Genomic DNA, 14,649 nt, shown 5'->3' on the forward strand with positions numbered 1-14,649 from the left:
TGAAAAGCCGACAGCTCAGCGCGAACAGCTCGAGGCAAAGCGAGCGCCGCTCACGCCGGTGCCTTGGCCTGTTCGTTAAGCGGGAGTGAGAGGGGAAGGAGAGGGGAAGGAGAGAAGGAGAAAAATCCAAACTGGTAAAAAGAGAAAAGGAAGAAAGGAAATAAAAGTTGAGTGAAATATTTATTCCCTCGTCTGGTAAAAACATTCCTATCTGAAAATAAAAGGCAAATTAAGATAACAAGCACCTCTTTTCCACCCCGGACACCCACTGAGGGACGAGAGGGGTCCCCGAGGGAGCGCCAGGGGCCGCCGGGCCGCCCCGCACCTGCTCCCCACGCTCCCCTCAGCCGGGAGGCGGCTGGGCGCCGGAGTGCGCCTGCGCGGCCGGGCCGGGCCGCCGCGCACCCCGCGGGCAGCCGCCGGCGGGCAGGGAGCCGGCGGTCACGTGACGCGAGCGCACCGCACCGCGCCGCGCGCGCTGCGGACGGTGCTGCGGTGCCGCGGCCGCCGCGCCGCCCGGCCCCCCCCGCCGGCCGCCTCCGCCTCCTCGCCCTCCTCCCTGCCCGCGGGGCACGGGAGCCGGTGACGGGAGCGAGGCGGAGTCTGGAGGGAAGATACCGAGAGATAGAGATTTAAATCACATCCCCGGCTGTAGAAGGGCAGCAGCAGCAGCAGCCCCGGCGCAGAGGCACGGACGCACGCGTCGAGACAGGTCTGCCGGCTCCGCCGCTGCTGCTGCTGCTCGCCATGGGTGCCGCCGCCGCCGAGCCCCCCCGCGCCATGGGCCTGATGTCCAGCGTGGTGAACGATACCCTCGAGTTCTACCGCTGGACCTGGAGCATCCGAGGTAACGCCCCAGAGGCGGCCCCGCCGGCGACCCCGGCACCGCCATCGCCGTGCCCGGTGACCCCCGCCCGCTGTCACTGAGGCGCAGCGGTTCAAAATGGCTCCATCTCCCGGGAGACGCGGCGCGCGCCCAGGGGGCTGAGGCGGAGGGCGGGCCTGAGTCCGCCGGGTCCCTGGGCCTGGGACCGCGGCGGGGGGGGCCGGGCCCTTCCGCACCCCCTTCTCCTCCTCGTCCTCCAGGGTGTGCTTGGGTGCTTTTGTGTGTTTATCTGCCTTAATCCCGTGTAACGGCCCGGGGTGCGCGGGGCATCTCTTCGTGGCAAGGTGAGGGTGTCCCCCGGGCGCCTGCGGGCTGGTGGCGAAATCCGCGTCCCAGAGCCGTCGTTCCTCTGGTCCCGGCTCACCGCAGCGTGCCGTGGGGTGGTCATGCGGGAATGCGGCGTGTGAGGTAAGCGAGGCCCTCCGGCAAGCGGCGCCGGCGCTCAGGCGGCCCTTGGCTTCTGCGGCAGGTGGGAGTCCTGTGACAGCGTCGCGTGGAGTCCAGCAAACTAAATGAGGAGATGGTTGTTACCGGCAATGCAGAAGCTTTTCGTTTTATATTAAGTGCATTTGGGTTGGTTCTGCCGTTCTCCATTTTCGATGTGCTCCATTTTTGTGTTGACACCCCATGACTGCAATGTGGAAGATGCTGAAGGAAGAGAAAATGTCTTGGAATATGGAGAAATGTGAAAAAGCAGCTTTCAGTGCTGGGACAGCAAATGAGATGGTAACTTGCTACAATGACCGGTAGCTCTGGAAGTATTGGTCAGCGTGAATGGCTCGCTCTTGTTGGTCAAATGAGATGAGCGGGGTAGGGTCACAGCTTCTGTAGTTGCTATTGTGAGTAGCCTTGGGCAGTTGACAGAAGAATCAGTTCTCTGGACGTTTTCTTTATTTTTTAGTTGTCCACAGAGTGTTGAGGTCTAGGCTATTTTGATTGGAACCTAGAAATACATGGAGCAAAACTGTGGAGTGAATGCTACTATGGATGTATTTTGTGGCAGTATGATAAGTGAGAATACGGGGCCTTCGTTACAGACGGGAAGCTCACTGCATCAGCAGTCTTCTTTTCCACCCCCCTCCCTTCTGCCATCTGTCAGATAATAAATTAATCTTATGTTATAGATGGGGGAAGCACATTTTTTTTCCACAGCTTGCCTTCCCAGCCAATCTTCTGGGTTTTGCCATATTTTAAAAATTAAGCCTGCGTGCATATTTTTTTCTTCTGTATCTAAAACCTGACAGAATGTGAGATCAAATAAAAATGCTTGCAGCAGCACTGCTTTGTAATCTGCCAGTATTTACGCTCTTTCTTGGCCTCTTGCAACATACAATTGTTCATAGACTGCCAGGTAATGAATGAAAGAGATGCTGTTCTAGTCAACCAATAGCATTTTCAGATGGATATAAAACCAGATGTGGGTACAAAGTTGATACCCGTATAGATTACTTGATTTGTTTGGAAAAAGACTTAAAGTTCTGATACACTTCCTGAATTTCAAACATGTTAAGTCTGTATATAGACCATGTTTGTTGTAAGCAAAAATGATTGGAGGAAAAAAAAAAGAGGGATGAAAAGGCAAGTTTATGTAAGGAAAGTAAAGATAAGTAACTTACATTAATACTACATATAGAGCAAACTTATTTCTTCCTCCTGCTGCTTTGGAGAGTGTTAAGCAGTAGCAGGATGACAGTTTGATGGCATCTAAAATATGCTTAAGTCTTTTACTAATTTACTAAAGCAAAATTTAAAATTTTTGCTCTAAGTTCAGTAGCATTGCTGTTAACACAGGATTCCACTGTCATGAAGTAATCAGTTACATTTTGTGTAAGTTTCTTGTTCAGGTTCTGGATTTCAGCGGGTCCCTGCAAGGATAGTTTTGGATAAAGCCTAAGTCACATCAAAAGCATGTTACTGTTCTTGTTTCTATCCAGTAGTACGTAAAATAAGGTCCTCCGGTAGTTTTTACAGTCAGGAATGGATATGCAGAACATGTAATATCACACAATATAGTTACAAGGTAGCTCTGGATAAGAAAATGTCATTTATGAGGCAATGCTGCGTTGCTGTTTAATGAAATCCTATCTTAATGCCATAAGTTTTGCTTAAATACGTGCTCAGTTTGCTGCTTTTCTGCATGTCTTTGCTCATAAAAAAAAAATTGTCTCCATTTGCCATCTCTGAGTGAATGTATGTTAAAATCATGAATTCAGCACTGTTTTGTGAATTCATACAATTCACTTCTGTGTCAAGAACTATGACGGTGGTGTTGCTCAACAGAAAACACAAATTATGGCATGCAAGACCATTGCCTAACATTCAATATCATTAAAGAAAAAAAATATACCACGCAGCAAAGTTGCTCAACAAATGATGCCATGCAATAGCATTACACAATAAATCATACTGAAATACTACTACACAGCAAAATTACACAATAAAATGTGAAGAAATTTTATTCCCATTACTACTCCTACACAAAAACTTCTCATTCATATAAAACCAAATTACTTATTCTCTCCAGTTCTCACTTCCATTTTTTATTGGACACCCAAGTTTGCCTTTAGCCCTGTTCTCGGTATTCGTCAGGATTGTCCTGCCAGCAGGTGTTTTCTAGTGCTGCCCCATACTGCTATGATGAGACTTGTGTAGAACTGTGCCAGAACATCCCACTGAGTCTTGTGCTGCTTTATTTTTGTGCTGTAAAGATTTGGTCTTTTTCCTCCCCTGCTTTGTGCTGTTTAAAAAGCAGATGACCTTTTCTGAGACCAAAAAGAAACCCAAAAGACTGAGTATGTGATGAGCCTAACTGTTTTTTTTTTTTAATGATGCCATAATTTTTTTTAGCATTAAGCATGATATCTAAAGCTGGTTTGTTTGTCATTTTGGTTTTTTAAATCTTGCGTTTGGGCATAATAGTATTCTATGACTTTTCCCCCATATATTATCAAATACATTTTCAGCCTTAGCTTAATGTTTTTGCTTGTTAATTTGTTGAAAAACTACTTTTTATTCTCTCCTTCCTTGACTATCTTTTTAGACCCCTGTCATGAAAGCCTAAAATCCATTGTAAACATATATTCACCTGAAAAGGCAGAAGGAGATCGTGTAGGAAGCCAGTAAACTTCAAGGAGAGGTAGAAAGGACAAAAACATGGTCTTAGCAGTCATCAGGAATAAAAAAGGTGGTCAGTGGAACAGTTACTATCAGGAAAGATGATCTAGGAATTCCATGCCATCATTTCTCTAAGGGCATGGGACAAGTCCCATGTAATAGGTGGGGCAAGGCTTCCTTCTTTCTCTCAGCTTGTGTAGCTGGTTGGGGTTAGATCTGCCAGGAAGGATTAAGGATATGATTAGATGACTGAGCAAGTGACTTAAAGGGAGGTTCCAGGCTGAGTCTGGGAGAACTACTAAGATGAATAACTCAGGACACAATCCAGGAAAGAAGAATATGGAAATCTCAAAACATGGGTGAAGAGACCATTGGTAGTTGGGCAGGGGGAGAAGGAGACTGTGGCTTGAAAAGGAGATTTGTGAACCCTGTATCAAAAAAAATTTATTTTAGAGGAACTAGTTAATTTGAATGTATTGAGCCAAAGAACAGAAGGCTTCACTGACTTTGGGTGAGAATGGTTGTTCTTGGAGCTCAAAGTTAAAAGGAGGCAGGGCCATCCCAGGCCATGTGGGACTGCTTTGGAACAGCAACTATTTACAGCTGTTGCAGTTAATAAGATTACAGACTTTTTCCATCAGGAGGAAAGGAAAGAGAAAGATGCAGACTTTCACTTTAGTAGTAGGATAGTCTTCCAAGTAGCATCTTGTTTAGAAGCAATATCAATCGTAGCTTTTATCAGTTGGGTCAGAAGTGTAAGGCAATGAGGATGGGAAACACAGGAAACTTACAGCTGCTTCCCTTAAAAGTGAACCGGTGGAGCAGCTTCCATGGGAGCTCAAATTGCAGTAAAAACTTCTGCCAGGAGGATCTTGGGACTAAGTTAAGAATGGTCAGGAAGTTCAGGTTCAGTTTCTTTTTCAGTCCAGGGAACAGAACTGGAAGAGAACATGTTTCTTCTTCTTCCCTCGTCCTTTTCCCCATACAGAAACCAAGTGTGGCCAAAGGATCCTGAATGTTCATACTTGAGGAATGTTCATTGGGGTGGTTAGCAGACCAGTCTGAGTGTAAGTAGGACCTTGTTGGATTTGTGCCAGAGGTGGAGGAAAGTAGAATCCCAGTGAAAGTTCTTCAGAGGGTGACCGTGGGGAGGGAGAATGAAGGGCAAGATGAAGGTTCATGAAGCCTGTTTCACAGAAACAAAGCAGAATGCATTCCTAAGCTTTCAAAGGGCTGGATGAGCATCAGACTTGGTGATTTGGCACAATACTTGTCTTGCAGATACAATTGTTTTCTCAAGGGAACATTTTTTTCAATCTGTGACCATGACTAGATAAAACACAAGGATTAGACAGGAAGAAACACACCAGAAACTGGAGAAGCTAGTGTAGTTGAGTTTTGCTGTCTTGTAGCGGAAACACAAAGAAGAACCTGTGACACAAGCAGCACTTGGAGAAATTGATTACAGAAGTAAAGAATGTTACAGGCTAGATTATGTGAGTTTACTGTCAACCAAACTGAGCAATAGGAGCATCCCAGTTTACTTGAGTTGTTTCATTAAGCATCACATTTAACTGCCTGTCAGTGGAGGGAGGGACTTTATCAGTGAAGAAAAAACAGCTGGTGGTATTGACGACAAATTGCTGGATGTTCAAGGGAAATTCTACCCGCATTTCATCACCAGGAGATTTTATCCGATTGTGGAACTCAAAAGACAGGTAATCAGAACAAAACAGATACCAAGCACCTTTGGAAATGGAAACATCATTCAGAAAAGTACATTACTGCATGGAAATGTCTGCTTAGACATTTTGGATCACCGAGCTTCAAGAACTTGAGCCTGAGGGAGTAGCCTGAAGCAAAGCTAACACGATGGACGAGGAGCTGAGTTGTGAGTGGAAGACTTCTCTTTCCTAAAATGAAGGAGGAGGAGTTATAGGTGATCACCTGCAGCTCTCAGCTTCAGCTCTCAGCTTCAGCAAAGAGATGAAACAGAAAAAAAGCCTTCGAAGACCACCAGCAAGAATGTGATATGAACTTCTGTTTGAACACTCATCAGCATATTTCAGAAGCAAAAGGCAATGTTTGAACAAAATGGCAATAACATAACTGAACTTCTGAAAATCCCTTTTAAGGCTGTGTAGATAGCATGTCTTGAAATCTTTGGAGGAAGTAAGATGTTACGAATATTCTTAAAGCAGATTCCATGGAAAAAGGTTGGGAAACTGCTTTATACAGAATTTAACCAAGCTGATTGCATGACCTTAGTACCTACTGCAGAAGGCCAAATGACTAGATGTTTAAAATTGCAGCACACCATAAATCAGTGTTGTGGAGTTCTCAGCAGATTGTGTTTCTCAGCTAAGGCTGCATGCCATTAGTGAGGTGTAAATCAGCCTGTGGTCCTGGAGCCACATACTGCAATGAGAGGTGAAGAATTCATGAGCAGTTGAAATATCTGTGGCATGAAGCATAGGCATTCATCCTGAGGACTGCACTAGTTATGTAAATTGATTGAGCATAGTGGTTGAACTGTTGTTCGTAGGTAGCTCTCTCTAGTTGGAGAAGCTTGACTAGAAGTTGATCATGGTAGTCATTCTGTATTTATGCTGTGCTCGGGGTGAAGAGGCATGTAGCAGGGCTATGGTTATAGCTGTGGAAGACCAGAAGGCAGCTATGCTATAATATCCTGTGCAACCAGGAAAGATTGTCAAAGCCTGCGTAAGGACAATTAGTAAAGGAAGGTGTAGGAAGCATAGGATGTAGTTTCTTTTAAGGTCTTGTAGATCAGGAGTGGATGAGGCAAGACTCTACTTTTTCCTCTGCCAGTCCAGACAGGTTTTTGGAGTTACTCGATTCACATGGAATGGATAAAGGGAGCGCTTAGATGAAAGGTGAATGAATGAAAAGGCTCCAAGTGGACATGGAGAGAACTCTGGGAGGAAGAATTTCCTAGGATGCAAGACTAGCAGGGGGAAAAGGCTGTGATGTGTACTGAAGAGTTTTTTGAGGTAAGGTAAATGAGGCTAAACATGAATGGCCTGAAAAACTGGAGCTAAATGAGAGTTCATTTAGCTAAAAACAATTGGCCATAAAAAGAATGAGAGCTTTGGCTTTTAAAGAGTGTTGGTATGAGTGGAGTGTGCCTGGAGCACAGAAGTTGGGACAGTGTGCTTCTAAGGGCAGATCTGATTCATGAGGTAGGACTTCTCTGACTAGTAAACTGTTACATGACAGGGCATTGCTTTCTCAGGCTGTATTTGAAAACAAAGTTGAAGCTACCATTGCATTTCATAACGAGCTTGTGTGTGGGACTGACTGACATCTCCTTTAGGAAGTTGTAGATGGGGGATACATAGTTTCTGGATCTTGTTTAGGTGGCAAGTGGGAACAACTGTGCTCAATTTTGACAAGACTCAAGTGCTTCTGAGTATGTGGACTTCAAGGTCTTGTGGCATTTTAAGGACATAAATGAAGGCAGCTCTGAAATTCAGGCCTGCTGAGACTTAGCTATCAGCTCTGTGGGGATTTTCAGCACTGCACCCTAGACTGTAGGTAAAGCAATAAGTAGCTCCAAGGCAAGCCTAGAGATGAATTGAGTGCAACATGTTTTGTATTAACTTCCATTGTGTGTGCTTGGATCTCAAGATAAACATGAGCTAGTTTACCTTTCTCTCATAGAAAGTGAGGGGAAATAAGCTACCTCAATTTGGCTTGCATTTGATGCAAGATAATGGCACACCTGTGGGTATTAACTGCTCTTGGTTGTGTTAGGTTAACTCACTTATGTGCCTGCAACTCAACTCCTTTCTTTTATGTATTTGTGTAATTTCAGTGGTTTGATCCTTAACTCCTGCCCTGGAGTGTTCTCTCTCTGCATGGCATTTTGTCTGCTTGTACGATGAGATTCTTCCCTAGTTTCACTCTATCCATCCACCTCCCACAGGTACTCCTCTGTTTCAGCATAATCGTGGACTCTTGGCTATTTGGTTTATTTCCATTATATTTTCCTGTTCCTCTTATCTCTTTCTGCACTATCTCAAAAGTGTCTTCTTCTAACTCTTGTCTATGTTATGCTTCAGTTTGCATGCTTGACCATGGTGTTTTTCTGATTTTTTTTCTTTTTTTATCTGCTTATCGATATCATCTCCTTGTTTTACTCTCCCAGTTATAGCAAATATGAGAGATTATTTTATTGCTTTCTAAATGCTCACAGAATGCTGCTGGAAGAAGGGAATTTATAACCCATGGCTTTCACTTTTTCTATTGAGCTAGTAAATCTTATCTCTAGACAAGATTTTATGTCATCCTAATCCTAGAGCATCACTGTAACACCTTGTTTTTAAATGGTTTAAGATACTCTAAAGGAGAAAAAAATAGGAAGTACAGGTGCTAAATTGAATAGCTGGGCTGTAAATAGGACACTTCATAACTGTATTTTCTGGTTTTACATTTAATGTTTAGTGGTTTGCCAGGAACAGATGTGCCCAATAGAAATACTTACACAGAGTACCCCCAAATGCTTTCATACTTAGGTCAGATTTTCTTCTACTCTGTCTAATCTCAGTTTCAGTGATCCATGTATTTTTGATCAAGAGTGAGAAACTGTATTGCAGAAACCATTAGAGAAGCTTAGATTTGGAGGCTTTTTGTTACCATGAAAGGTAACATGACTGTAGAAGTGAAGAAACTTTGTTGTAGCAGTCATTTGGGTGTGGCATTATCTAGCTGCCAAATTGATGATTTTGCTGCTGTATACTTAGAGATTCAGGCACTGATCATTCTTCTGGTCATCTTTGGGTATAAGAACATCTTCTCATTCAGTTCATGTTTTGAAAATCAACATTTCAAAATTACTCTTTTTTTGATGGGCTCCTTTGCCGCCCCAGATTTGTCATTTTTGCTTGATGTTGAAGGCATGTTGAGGAAATAAGTTCTAAATGTTTTGCAGTATTATTTTTCTTTGGAGGCTTTGACTGATATGCTTGTGTTAGGCTAACAGAAGACCTAAAGTACCTCACAACTGTAAATTTTACTTCTGCCCCTGAACTTTGAAGATAAGAGCTAATATATTTCTATAACTCCTTTTGTAGCTTTTACTCAAAACAGAATTCCCACCTCATTCATCCTTCTGTAAAACCAAGCTGATGAGCAGCATTCTCGTACTGATGCAAACAGAAAAAAGGGGTGCTTTAACAGAGATATTTCTGTGCAGCATCTCACAAATGTTCTCCAGTAGCTTTCTGGTGTTATTTTTAGGTAGATTTCACTTACCATTGCTGGTTTTCATACGTGTTCAATCACTGCATCTAGGAGTCCATACGTGTTCGTCTGCAACCCCTAATCATTCTGTGTTACGAGAGCAGCGATATAAGTTATTTACATTTGCTGTGTAGTTAAGCATCAGTACCCTTCTGCTGTGTTAGCACATTAGCAAGACGTATCAGTGCTGAACTTACTGTCTCGTGTATGTAACACATGTCTCTCTACAGTGGATAAGGCCTTGCAGAGTTATTATTAAACTGTTATTAATAATCCTTCAAATTTTTCAAGGATGTTAGCGTCTAACTGAGGGAATCTAACAAAAAAATCTGTATGTGGAGAATATTTATTCTATGATCATCCCTTTCAGCATTATAAAACCCTGAATGATACTAGGTGGGCCAATAGTCTAATCTGTTACTGCAACATTGAATGTGCATAAATCCTGTGTTTGTATTACTGCTTACTGATACCCCTACAACTGTTGTCATAGTATCAAAACCCACCACTTTCGTGTGAAGTAATGATATCTCCAGTCTGAGCTCTCAGAAATACAGTTTGGCTAAGACCAGAGAAGTTTGAATAAAAATTTCAATAAAGAAAACACTGTAGAAGGAAAGCTTGTTGAAGTGTGTTTTATGCAGCACTCTTATATCTTCAGAAATACAGAGAAATGGGCTGGATCATAGAGTTCTGTAACTAGTTCGTAAAATTGCATCCTGTGGGTTAGTTGCATTTTTTTGTTTATTGTTTTTTTTTTTTTGTTTTTCCATCTGTAACATTTAAGAAAAGGCATGCAGGTATCTCGGCACTGGGAATGCATCTTGCTGTTGTGATGTTTGGAGAAGTGAGATTTCACAGACGGAAGAATGCTACGTGCCTCAAGGGCTTACTATCTTGCAAATCTTGCATAAGCTTCAATGAGGATTATATTTTTATTATTCCTTGAAGCAGACTGTTTGCACTGTCGTCACAAATAATCATAATCAATGGAGGAGGTAAATCAAAAATAATTTGAACAAGCCAATCTCTTAGACTTGAAAATCTTGAGACTTGATGGTGAATTGATAATGGCTCCTGAACTTCATAATAATTCTATTATTATCCTTGTCTTGAAACAAGTGTATCCTGTAATTGCTGTGTACAGGCACAAAGACAATATGGTATTAGTGATTGAATTACGGGAGTCCCAGGAAGACTGGAGTGTTTGTTAGAATAACAGGAATACTAGTTAAAATACATCTGACCTTTTAATAACAAATAGGGATTAGGCATTCCTGTTACTTTAATGGGAGTTTATGAAACACATGCATATTACATGGCTGTTCATTACTGCAGGAGATGTTCTTCTTAGCTGTGTGGTATTTTGATTTTGTGTTGCTGTATATAGCTTTAAAGAAGACTAAACAGTCAATTACAAAGCCCTGAAATTTCAAACAAAGCCACTGCTGGTTATAGGCAGTACCTGTTAGTCTTGTCTGTAGTCCTTTTGGTTTTGGGGTAGGCATCTCTCATTTCTGAGTGCAACAGGATTTGTACAGCTTTGTCTGCAAAATTTAAAAATCTGTGGGTTTTTGGTTTTTTGTTTTTCAGAGTATATGCTTTCAATATTCTGAATGTTTTTATTCTTGTGTCTTAGCTTGATGTTTCATAGCTTGATAAAACAACAATGCGTTGCCATTAAATTTTGAAGTCTCTCGTTCTCGGCCCAAACAAATTAGTTTGTTCTTGGCTAGTTAAAGCTTAGGATAGACAAAATACTTAACTCAGATATTTCCCTTCATTCTTGAAGATTACAGTACAGAGAAAACATTTTTACTTTATTTTGTTCTGTATTTTAAAAAATTACTTAAATCAGGTCAGCTGTTGTGCTTTTTTGTGCCAGGTTTTGGGAACCTTTGTCCATATAGCATTGTGTGCATGTTATCCTTAGCTTTACCAGTAACATACTCACCTCTTTGTTTTCTTGCCAATCACAACCACCACTGATGCTATGACGTTACTTTGATAGCACAGAATTCTTCTGTGATGGAAAGCAGCAGGGACTGAGTGGTATAGTTAATTTTCCCGTCTCAAACATGTGCAAGGCTGATTTAAATGTTTGTAGAGTATCCAGAGAAGAGCCATGCAAATATTAAAGGATTGGAAATATGCCTTCAGGTGAATGAAATACGGTGTTTCTTTAAATATATTTTTTTTAAAAAAAAAAGCAGCTAGTGAGTGACCTGATAGCTGCTTATAACTGCTCAAATGAGGAGGAAAAAAAAATTCTAAAAGATGGGTCTTCAGTTTAGCAGAGAAAAGTTTCATGAATTGGTTAAAATTTAATCCTAATTCCTTTGGATTGAGGGAGCAAATTTATGCGGTGGGTCTGGTTAACATTTTACAGCAAGCTGTTATACGTTCTACTGGGTTCTCTGCCTCCAAAAAAGGAGTGTCCTATAGTAAATCGGGAAATTCTTCTAAGGAAGATCTCTTGCCTAAAACGTGTGTTAAGGGAAGCTTCACGGCCTTCGTTTTGTAGATTATGCTAGATTGCAATGTTCCCAAGTTAAGTCCAGGTGTCTTTGTCCCTGTCAGACTCCTTAAAAATGCCCATAGTGCCAGAAGACTGCAGACACTGCCAAGTATGATAGGTGAGATAAAGGTGAGAAAGAAACATAACCTGGACATTCCTGTGTCCCAATCCTTTTGCTTTCCTGCAGCAATCTGTCTGCACAGTCCCTCCTAGGAGGACCTAGACTTTTTTTTCTGATTGAAACAGGAGTGAGGCTATAGGCATGTTGTTTTAATTCATGCACGAACTTCAGTCCTCTAGCATAGGATTTCTCATAAAGAAACTTGATAAACTGAGATAATTGAGGATTGGAGTGCAATATGTGTAATGAATAATTAATATCAAAGCAGACAAGTTAATTCAAGCACTGGAGACCTTTAAAAGAATCATTCATTTTGGGCCATATAAACTGCTCTATTAAAATTGTAATAAATAAATGAATGGAAAATTTTAACTTCTGCAGGTATTCAATCCAAAGATATATGGCCTCTCGGTTTTGACTCTGCAATGGTGCTTCTCTAACAGTCTTTGGTCTCAAGTTGTGCAGCCAATGTAGTTAGTCGTGTACTGTTTTAAAGGCTAAGTTTATCGCTTCAGCTGTTGTTCCATTTGTACGTTCTGAGGTTTTAGTTAGTCAGACTGAGCTTTTTTCTTGGAATCTCTACAAACTGGTAACAGTAAATGTACTTTTAAGTGATTCTGATGTATTACTCCATTTAGTTCAAAAGCCTAGGGGCTAATCATGTAGATTCTTCTTCGACTTTACTTTCAACCGAGCCAGTCTGCAGTGGTTGTATAGCCACACTGAACCTTATATTCACTTGTAAATTACAGGACTGAGCCAGTATTTATAATACAAATGCAGAAAGAGAAGTATGTTCTACAGAATATTAATCCATAACCAGAAAGAAATGGGGGAGAGGAGGGCACTAAAATACTGCAAAGGAATTTACTATGAAAACTTTGTAAATGTTTTAAGGTGCGTGAAGTTATGTTTCTCACATGTTTTCTTATTTGATACATGTTTTCATTTTGTAATATCCTTCAATTATAGTGCTAGTGGAACTAAAAAGATGTATGAAATTCTTAGATAATTAAAACAGTGTTGTTCGTAGAACAATACTCCGGTTAGGTAATACTGATTTACCTTCCTTCTATTGTGGAATTAAAATTTCACTCATTTAAGGAAACCTTTCTTAAACTTGAGATTGAGCTTTGAGAGGACTTCTTGTTAAAATAAATGTCATGATCTGCGGAGAGCTCTCACTGTTAAGAACCACTTTTAAACAGTCACCATCATTTCTGCAGTGTCTTTAGAAATGTAATTGGACAGATGGATGTGCTGGATTGGCACTGTAAGTGTCTTTGTGCTGAGAATAGTATCAATAGCTATTAATAACTTTGAAAGGCTCTCCAGATAAATTAGTGAGTAGTGACCTTATAGCTAAGGAATACATATGTTGTTAAAGTGAAAATAAAGACTTACTAAGTATTGATTTTTAAATCTAATATGAATGCAGGGAATTTCAAAAGTCATGTATTTTAGTTATGTAATATTTTCTCTAAAACTAGTATTAAAAGCAGAGATAGTTACCATTGTACTATTTCAGGATTTCTCCTGATGAATGTAGGAGCAACTGTGCTATGCATTTGTTTGCTTATTTTTAAAGTTTGTACTTCTTTAGGAAAGAAAAAAAAATTGCTCATAGACTCAGTAATATGCAGGAAATTTAACCATCTAAAAGCCTTTGTATTGGAAAGGAAATGCTGAACCACATTTAACAGAGGCATTTGTGTATTAAAACGCCTACAGTATGTCTCACGGAAGTTTCTTGTGAATTTTAAACTCTAGATCACCATCAGTGCAGCCTTACTTATTGCAATTCATCTTCATTTGCCTTCTGTATTTCAATATAGGTTAATTATGTCCTCTTTGGACATTACTGGGTAGGATATTCAGTCCTTTTCACTGGTTCTGCTCTTGTCCTTGCTTTGGAGGAAGAAATCAGAGGGTATTATGTGTGTGTTTCCTGTTACTTGGCCCACGTGAAGAATTAAATCCTGCAAGGTGCCTCAGGGTAATTTCAATTATTTTTTTATATATATATGTTCTTCTATCTGGTCTTGTCTTTACAATGTGAAACTTTAAAATATATATACACAAAATGACAGAAAAACCTTGTGTATATAAATATTTCATATTCTTTCCTTACATAACAGTAATTTTCTATCAGGAACATGTTAGCAGATGCCTTATTCAACTCTGGATTCACCTTTACAATTGAGTGCAACTTTAAATGTTTGTTCTAAAATTTCTCCCACCTTACAAAAAAAAAGCACTGTACTACAGGCTGTGCCATCACAACAGACATTTTATTTGTGATCGAATTAGAATCTGGGTCTTAGGATTTGAAAGACAAACACATTAATCCCCTGAAAGATTCAGTGAGTCCCTGTCAATTCTAATCAGGTGAAGGCATTGGTCATTTTGCTTGAAAGCAGTTGGAGGATTTTTAAATCAGGGAGCTGGCCTTTTTATTTCGAGCTTATTTCATCTTTCAGGTAATAATGTACCTATTGTGTGTGAAGTAGTGCAGGATTTAATACACTTTTATATGGCCCTTTAATCTATCACATTTCTCTGTAATTTGCAGAAATCATTTGTGGTGATCAGCACCAGCTAATAAGTGGGACACAAAATTATGCTGGTTTTGCCCTAATGGGATGGGGGATGGGAGGGAGGAGGGTGTTGGAGTAGCTTGGAAGGTTTTTCACTTAAGCAGATGACTTAGAGTGAATTTATCTTGGTTTGAAGTAGGGTGTCTGAAGA

At 41.0% G+C, this 14,649-nt stretch overlaps 1 protein-coding gene across 1 annotated transcript in view; it reads left to right on the forward strand.

Moving 5' to 3' along the window:
• The first annotated feature begins 556 nt into the window (after positions 1-556).
• Positions 557-14,649, forward strand: part of ELOVL4 (ELOVL fatty acid elongase 4) — a 33,202-nt gene continuing 19,109 nt past the window's right edge. Inside the window, exon 1 of the mRNA XM_068401221.1 lies at positions 557-847. Coding sequence (XP_068257322.1) covers positions 748-847 — 100 coding nt within the window. The 5' untranslated portion in view covers positions 557-747. The remainder of the gene's footprint in view (positions 848-14,649) is intronic.

Source organism: Nyctibius grandis, chromosome 1 (genome assembly GCF_013368605.1).
Source record: "Nyctibius grandis isolate bNycGra1 chromosome 1, bNycGra1.pri, whole genome shotgun sequence".
Classification (NCBI taxonomy): Eukaryota; Metazoa; Chordata; class Aves; order Nyctibiiformes; family Nyctibiidae; genus Nyctibius; species Nyctibius grandis.